Raw genomic sequence first — 8,860 nt, 5'->3', positions numbered from 1 at the left:
TATAGCACTTTAGCCAGGAAAAGAAAAATGACCACCTTATTCTATCTCTATGGACCAATGTGAACAGCCAGTTTCAAAAGCTAGAAGAAATGAGGCATGGACACTGGTGGACTTAGAGGCTTAAAGAGAAACTGAGAAAGAGAAAAAGTCGAGCTGAAAACCAAAAGGACCCAGAGAGCTTGAATCAATAAATATATAAAAGAAATATACAAAATGATAAATTATTAAATAGATAAATAGGTAAGTAAATAAATAAATGAGTTACTCATTGAATAAATAAAGAGATGGACAGAGATGTAGAGCTAGATAAGAGAATAAATAAATAGATTAATTGATTAATTGTTTAATAACAAAATCACATATATTTTCAGCTGATTTTCCTGCTGATAAAACAAGTGACCAGAAGAATGCTCCAGAGGAACCATGGAGGAGAGGAAATTTCAGAGTGAGGGTCTCAGTTGCATGAAGGAAAAGCTCAACATTATTAAAGAAATGCTAATTGCTACACTAGAGTTTTGGTGGGGAGGAGGAGGAGGAGCTAATATAATTCTTTCTTGAAGGAGCTTGTCAAACAATGAATAGGTCCTTTGTGGGTGGGCATAAAATTAGTGTAAAATTTACCCTGCCCCCACAGATAGTTGATCTGAAAGCCTTTTCTTCTTCAAATTATTTCTCCATATTTTAATCAAATAAGCCAAATATATTTATGCAATATAGAATATATATAGATAAATAAAAAATAATTTTGTTTTTTTTAAACAATTCATTTTAAATTATTCATTTTAAATTATCTGAGGAGCTCAAGATGATGTTTTAAAAGAAGAGATGATTTTAGAGCTTTCACAATTTCATTGGTTGCCATGGACATCATTTAGTGGAGGAGGATTTAGTAAGTAGAAGACCTGAGATTTTTAGTCAGTTCATGAGTCAAAATCAAGGGTTAGGGTTAGACTTACCCCAGGTCACACTGACAGTAAGTGTCAGAGTCAGGATTCCAATCAGGCCTCATTAAGTTCAGAAGGAAAATTCTGTGCCTTTTCTACTGTTTGAACTGGTCCATTGTTTATGGGCAATCTAGAGAAAGTCATCACAGAATCTTTGGACTGAAAGGGATCTTAGAGACCATGGAAGTTCAGCACCTATTTTTATGGTTGAAGAAACAAGCTCAGAGAAGACATCATATCTTACCCAAAATCATACATTTAATAGGTGGTAGAGCTCCTTTGGTATAGAAGATCAAGAGGATAAAGAAGATCCCAATCCAAATCCAACCACAGAAACTTACTAGTTGTATGACCCTGGACAAGTCACTTAACCCCTGCTTCAGCTTCCTTAACTTATAAAGGGGCAACCAGAGTTGTGAGGATCAAGTGAGATGTATTTAAAACACTTATCATAGTACCTGGCACACAGAAAGTTGTTGTTGTTGTTTAAGAAATTCTTGGGGGGCAGCTGGGTGGACTCAGCCAATTAAGAGCCAGGCCCAGAGATGGGAGGTCCTGCATTCAAATTTGACCTCAGACACTTCCTAGCTCTGTGACCCTGGGCAAGTCACCTAACCACCATTGCCTAGCCCTTGTCATTCTTCTACCTTGGGACCAATACAGTATTGACTCCAAGATGGAAGGTAAGGTTTTACAAAATATATACTTATTTCCTTCCTTCTTTTTTCTTCTTTCTTTCTTTCCTTCATTCTTTCCTCCCATATCATATGCTCTGTCTCCCAAAACAAATCATTGTATCCTGTTTTGAGCCAACAGGTTTGTCTCTGGAGTTATCCAAACAATGATCTCAGTTCTCCACTTCAATTGGCCCTTGGTGACAGCATTGGAGGAATTCTCCAATCGGGCAACAGAGTATGAAATCCATCACCTCCTAGCACTGTCCCTTTGCTGGAAATCCTCTACATGGAAGTTACTAGAAGAGCCAAATCACAATTCACGATACTTCAGGTGTTCACAGGGCAGCAAAGCTTGGCACCAGCTCCAGGGTTTCAGGAACCTTTCGTCAATCAGAGAGCAACATCTAAATAAAGCGTCCCCTTCGAGATAGTTTAGGGCTTTTAAAGAATCCGGCAGGAGCCTGGAATAACGCCTTTGGGTCTGTGGAAGGGCTGGGAGCCAGATTCTGTTTAATATGTCCTGCATAAAATCCTTTTCTCTTCCTGAAAATAGTTTAAGCGCCATCAACTCTTTCTCTAATTATACTTGATTTTATTTGGGCTATAAACAGGGCTTCCAAAGAGTTCTGAACAGCAGAAGACCACAACTGAACTCTGCCCACATTGCGGCTGGCCCCAGGATCCCGTCTGGGCTGTCAAGTCACCGGGAGTAGCATTACCTGGAATTGCTTTGACCACATCACACCCAGAGCAGTAAATGTGGATAGAGCTTCAAAAGAAATCCAGGGATTCCTCAAAGATGTGTGTGTGTGAGTGTGTGTGTGTGAGTGTGTGTTTGTGTGTGTGTGTGTGTGTGTTAATCCTTAATCTGGCCCATTTAACAGAACCCTTCCCCAACGCCCCCGCGTGTTTTTCCTTTTTCTTTCGGATCAAAGGGAAGCTCTTTTTCGATTCTCAGCTCACGGGGAACAGAAGAGGGAAACTCCCTGCGCAGAAGCTCTGACTGGGCGTAATCTTCCCCTTGACGCAGAGTAATACGGTAAAGGCAGGAGATTACGGTACTCGCTGAGGGTAGCGCCTGTTACATCAGCTGTAGCTGCAAAGTTCCTGCCTGCTTTGGGCTGGTATCTCCCAGCTGAGGCTCCCACAATTGAAGGGCTTGGAGAGTTCTTGCAGAGGTTTCCTTCCTTCTTGCCTTTCTCTTCTTTCGTCCCTTCCTTTTCTCTTTCCAGGGGAGCTGCCCACCAGCGTGGAGCTCTCCCGAGTGGCGGGCGGCTGATCCCTAGGGTCCTGAGGAGCTGGGACTATTGAGAGCGACAGCAGGTCCTCTCTGCGGCCAGAGGGAAGTGGCGACTGCTGCGGCGGCTGCACTGGTCCAGGACCGACACTCGCAGAGGCGCTCCGCCTGGCTGCCTCCCACCCTGAACGCCTGATGCTGCGCCTCAGGATCCGAGACTAGGTGAGCCGGGATGGGGGACCGACGGGCACTCGGGGGGATTTCTAAATCTCTGGGCCAGACAGACTCCTCGGAAAGAAGAGAGGAGTTCTCAGAGAGCAATTTGCTAACAACAGGCAGGTGAAGGAAAACCTTATTGGGATCTTCGGGGTAGAGCGGGAGGAATCCTTTGGCATCATCTAATGCAGCCCTCTTATTTTACAGGGAAAGAAACTGAGGCCCCGAGAGGACAAGTCTTTTGTCCAAGGTCACAAATAATAACTTTAACTAGCAGAGCTGGAATTCGAACCCAGCTCCTCTGATTCTAAATTAAATGGGGACCCAGAAGATTCGGACAATGATTTCTGCCCGCTTTCTCCCTTTCTACCGCTGTCTTTTTCTGACTTGTCTTCTCGGTTTCTGTGCATGTCTGCTTTTGGCTTTCTGTCTGTCTATGCATCTGTTTGTGTCTCTGTGTTGGTCTCTCACTGTCTCTGTATCTTTATGTCTCTGAAAAGGTCTCTCTCTGTCTCTATCTCTGTCTCTCTTTATCTCTGACTGTCTCTCCGTCTCTCTGTCTCTCCCTCCTTCCCTCCCTCCCTATTTCTTTCTCCCTCTCTCTGTCTTCCACTTTTTTCTTGCCCCCCTCCCTTTTCTCTCTTACAGTCCTCCACTTTCTCCCACCACACACGCTTTCCTAGCTATTTCCTAGCTGGCAATTGCTTTAAAAAAAAAAAACCGTTTCACAGATAAGAAAACTGAGGTCCCCAGAATTGAAGTGTTGTGCCCGAGGTCACATAGATAGTAAACGGCGGACCTGGGATTGGAACCCAATTCTTCTGACCCTCTTATTCATGCCTCTTCTCCTGCATCCTAACCCGAAGGTCTGCAGCCCCAAGTCGGGACGTCAGTTCTTGAATCCCGACGTGGACCCAGAGCGAGTCTTTAGAAACGCGCAGTGGGCGCCTCGGCGTTTCTTCCCTTGCCGGGTTCAAGCCGTGGGTGGTCATTTCCCAATGCTTGGACTTTGTCCCTCTGCCCCGCCCCCAGGCTAGGAAACGGTGGCTAGAGCCCCTCACTCCCTCGCCAGAGAGGTTTTTCTTCTTGTCTGGCCAGCCGCTTCTCCAGATGCAAACACTCAGGCGAGGAGTGCTTCCTAGGGCTTGGGGGGGGGGGGGGGGGGTGCTCCTGTCGCCTGCAGGACGGGAGATCTGTGTGGCCGGCCGGCCGTCTGGTCTAGTGACAGGTTGCGCTAGGTGCCGCAAAAAGAATTCTGTCATCTGGAAAGGGAGAGGCCCCAAGTCCTTGCTAGATTCATCCCCACCGTCGCATCCTCCCGGGCCCAGGTCTTCGGCTGGGTTTACAGCAGCTCAGCTTGCGCCCAGGCTCAGTTTCCGGGCCGATTCCCAGGGTGTGGGTCCTCTGCGGTAGTAGCTGCTTCCTGATGGGGTCTCCGACTTCTTCAAAGCCCAACTGTCTCTTCGTCCTAGCGGGTCACGTCAGTCCCAGCTCTCCTCTAAGTAGCTGAGTGTTGGGGCACCTGTTGGTGGACTCCCCAGCATTACCTTCTTGGAAAGGTCGAAATCGTGCTGGCCTTGGGAAAGAGGAGACCGAGGGCTGCGATCTCACTTGTTTGCCAAGACCTTGAACTCTTCCCGTCTCTTGGCCTCAGTTTCCCTCTCTGTAAAAGAAGGGGGCTGCGTCTCTATAACGTCCCTTCCAAAGGGGTCCTCACAAAGAGACTTTCCCAAAGGCTGCCTGAGTTTCCTTTCCCTCTCGGAGGTGGGGGGGGGGAGGGCCAAAAACCTTACGGGGTCGGCTGACTTGACTCCTGGCTAATCTGGAGTTCCTGACCGAGCCAGGGGAAACAAACAGAGAACATGTACGCTGGGGTTTGGGAACCAGAGCCTGTGGAGGGGGCAGTGCCCACCTTTAGCTTCCTTAGTAGCGACGCGGCTGCGAGAGAAAGAACAGGGGAACCTGCAGGCTAAACTCCCCAGGAATAGCGGCGTCCTCCCAGACGCTGACGGGGCACCCCCCTCCCCCTTCCCCCCCCCTCTCCCCCGGCCTCCATTCACTCACTCTTACCCTCCCTTTTCCTCTGGTCTTTTTCTAGGAGGCTTTGAGGAACAGAATCGAGTTGCGTCCAGCCCCAGCCCCACCGCTGCCTACTCAGGCAGGATTTCCTCCTCTCTTGCTCAATCAACCCTCGGATCGGGGACATGCCATGAGGCCGGAGTCCTAGGAAGGGCGCCGGGTAATTAGAGGAGCTCCTCTTCCCTCCAGATGTGTCCAGGAGTCCGACAGTCTTTGGGGAGGAGGAGCCCGTGGCAAGAACTGAGCTGTCCACACCCCTTGACCTTGATCCGGCGCCCTTGAGACGCAGGCTTTGAGATCCCTAAAGGGCCGGTCACCCCCGCACCCGTGGAAGGGGGAAGGGGAGAGCCTGGTCGACTTTATTTACCTGCATCTTTTACTTTCCGGGACACTACTCTGCCTCTGACCCAGACAGAGGGAGGAGGTGAAGAGCACCAGAATCAACTTAGTTTAACAGCCCCGCCCTCCACCTCACTCCCAAGCCCTGGTGCCCCAAAATGCCTTCCCCGAGCTAAGAACTTCCTTCGGAAGAGCCAGCGCTTGGACTTTGCCTGCCCTCTTGCCTACAGCAGGGTGGGATCGGGTGGAAAGGGACCTGCCGTTCTGACCATGCCACCTCCAATTGCCTTCCCTTTATCTCTGCCTCCTTTGGATTTCCAAGATAGGTTTGGTTGGCTTCTCTGTATCCGGAGCCAAGCCAAGCCCCTTCACTCTTAGAGACCTAATCTTCTGATTGGCTGATCCCGAGATCAGGCCTCCCACCCCAGCGAATTCTTGGGTGACCCTCCAGCAAGATCTCGGATTTTGCCCAGCTGGCGTCCAGGGGACCATGGTGTTTTTCCCTGAGAATGCCTCGGACAGCTCGAACTGTACCCATGCGCAGGAGCCAGTGAATATCTCCAAGGCCATTCTACTGGGTGTGATCTTGGGCAGTCTCATCCTTTTTGGGGTGCTGGGAAACATCCTGGTGATTCTTTCTGTAGCCTGCCACCGTCACCTCCAGTCTGTCACCCACTACTATATCGTCAACTTGGCAGTAGCTGACCTGCTCCTCACCTCCACAGTGCTCCCCTTCTCAGCCATCTTGGAGATCCTGGGCTACTGGGCCTTTGGTAGAATCTTCTGTAACATCTGGGCAGCTGTGGATGTCCTGTGCTGCACAGCCTCCATCATGGGCCTGTGCATAATCTCCATTGACAGGTATATTGGGGTCAGCTACCCTCTGCGTTACCCTACCATCGTGACCCAAAAAAGAGGACTCTTGGCTTTGATGTGTGTCTGGGCTCTCTCCCTGACCATTTCCATTGGACCTCTCTTTGGCTGGAAAGAGCAGCCCCCTGAGGATGAGACTATCTGTCAGATCACTGAAGAGCCAGGCTACGTGCTCTTCTCAGCCCTGGGATCCTTCTACATCCCCTTGGCCATCATCCTGGTGATGTACTGCAGAGTGTATGTGGTGGCCAAGAGGGAAAGTAAAGGCCTCAAGCATGGCCTGAAGACAGACAAGTCAGACTCAGAGCAGGTGACACTCCGAATCCATCGAAAAAACATTCCCTCTGCCAGCAGCTCTGGATCGAGCTCCAAGAACAAGACACATTTCTCTGTGAGGCTTTTAAAGTTTTCCAGGGAGAAGAAAGCAGCAAAGACTCTGGGCATTGTCGTGGGCTGCTTCATCCTCTGCTGGCTCCCCTTCTTCTTAGTGATGCCAATTGGTAAGTCTTTGGAAGGGATAACTAAAACCCCTCTACTAAGTTGTGTTTCTTCCCTTGTCAGCCAAGTAGGATGGAAGCATCCCCCTTCCTCCTTGTGTTGTCTGTTTTAAGCTATACGTCAATAGCAGGTCCATCAACCTCTGGGATACAGAAACAACAGGGAGACGAAAAAGTACACTGAATGTGGAATCAAAAGGCAAGGCTTCAGGGGAAGCAACATTAGATATTGGGCAAAGGCTTTGGCTTTGAAGCTAGGGAGCCAGGACTTGAGACCTGCTTTGCTCCAATATTCCCTGTATTATCTTGAGCAAGTCACTTCCTTTCTTGACTTCATTCCCCTCCTTTATTTAGTTCAGGGTTTAGACGAACTAATCATAAACTCCCTCCCAACTTTAAGTCTCCGATCTCTGGATCCCAGCTCTGTTGTGTACATGGACTAGCCCTTCCTTTTCTCTGGGTTTCACTTTTCCTTATCTGTAAAGAAAGGGGTTGGACTCCATGGTCTCTAAGGTCCCTTCAAGCTCAGAATCCATGATCCTGTGCCACCAGGTCTGCAAGATGACTATCTTTGTGCCCTTGGACAAATAACTTAAACCTCCCTGGGCCTTGGATTTCTCATCTTTAAGTTGAATGTGTTGGCCTAGATGATGCCCGAAAGACCCTTATTTAAATCACCCAGGTTCCCCAAGGTCCTGGAAAGGCCACCTGATACTCTGGATTCTCCCTTCTCTTTGAGGTCCATTCCATTTTCTACAGAAGAAGCAAAGCTGCTTTCTGAATATAATAAAGCCCCTTCTACCTAATGCAGATTAATCTGCCTCCTTAAAAAGAATTGGCAAGTTCCTTTATTAGCTTTGCTGGATATTTAACCTAAACACTCCCAGGCTTTCATTGGGCAGGCGTTTGTGCTGAAGACTGTGAAAGGTCTCTTCAGATACTGCAGCTAAATCTTGTGTGTGTGTGTGTGTGTGTGTGTGTGTGTGTGTGTGTGTGTGTCTGTATTTTCACTTTGCATTGAGAGTAATGATCAAGCTTGCTCTGGACAATTGCCTGTTACTGGGATGAGATTATATTAACAAGTATTCAGTTGGAAAAATAATCTGATTATGTTTCATAACTATGCACTCATTTCTGGATTCAAGATGAAAGGTAAGTACAGTGAACTGTTAACAGGAAAAATCACTGGAAGCCCAAACCCATTTAAGCTTTAAAGAAAACATCGTAAATATTTTTCCCAATGAGTAAATACTTCATTCTTCACTGTGACAATATGTGTGTGTGTGTGTGTGTGTTTAAACAAGCATCACTAACATGCAGGCTCTGACAGGATGCTTTATTTCTTTCTGTCTGGGAGCTGTAGATGAAACAGGGTGAAAAGCGCTCGATGGTTTACAAGTCCAATTGCTGCAAATGTTAAATTAACTCTCGTCAAAAGTAATCAGATCATTACTAACACTGGCAAGCTGATCCATTTCGAGCAAATCGTGGATGCAGAAGGGAGGGAGGGAACCTTTCAACAAGATTCCAAAATGGTGGTTTGTTATTTTTAGTCTGCAAATTCAAATACTGAAGAGTTCCACCAGTTGGTGAGCGGGACTCGGACTCAGACGAGCAACTCAGAAAGTGGGCATGAGAAAAGGTTCTAGTCAATGCCCTTAGAACTTTCAGGTCAACTTTTGACTAGATTCATTTTGAGGGTTCTAGTTTTGATTGATTTCTCTGAAGAACCCTTAGAACACTGTAGGAAGCATTTGAGTATAGTGCAGGAGAAAAAAGGTTGGAGAATGCCAGAGGACCCGTACTGCAGTCTCACTCTGTTACTTACAATCTTTATGACCTTGGACAAAGAAATCATCTCTCTAGGATTTTATTTCCTCAAGTGTAAAATGGGCTAGTTGTTTTAGATCACGGTTAGGGTCTCCCACCCACACCCAACTCTGATGATCTGGGTTCTATTCCAGAATTCTAGGTCCTAAATCCACTACTTGTTATGGC

The 8,860-nt window shown here is 47.6% G+C and overlaps 1 protein-coding gene across 2 annotated transcripts in view; it reads left to right on the top strand.

The window, feature by feature from the left end:
- Positions 1 to 202: 202 nt before the first annotated feature.
- The window catches only part of ADRA1A (adrenoceptor alpha 1A), a 136,231-nt gene continuing 127,573 nt past the window's right edge, over positions 203 to 8,860 (top strand). Inside the window, exons 1-2 of one of the 2 annotated variants that reach the window (XM_007477809.2) lie at positions 203 to 3,080; positions 5,173 to 6,865. In XM_007477809.2, the coding sequence (XP_007477871.1) occupies positions 5,983 to 6,865 (883 nt within the window). In that variant the 5' untranslated portion in view covers positions 203 to 3,080; positions 5,173 to 5,982. The remainder of the gene's footprint in view (positions 3,081 to 5,172; positions 6,866 to 8,860) is intronic. The other variant, XM_001371208.3, reaches the window with a different exon arrangement.

Source organism: Monodelphis domestica, chromosome 1 (assembly GCF_027887165.1).
Source record: "Monodelphis domestica isolate mMonDom1 chromosome 1, mMonDom1.pri, whole genome shotgun sequence".
Classification (NCBI taxonomy): Eukaryota; Metazoa; Chordata; class Mammalia; order Didelphimorphia; family Didelphidae; genus Monodelphis; species Monodelphis domestica.
This window is presented reverse-complemented; position numbering and strand designations above follow the sequence as displayed.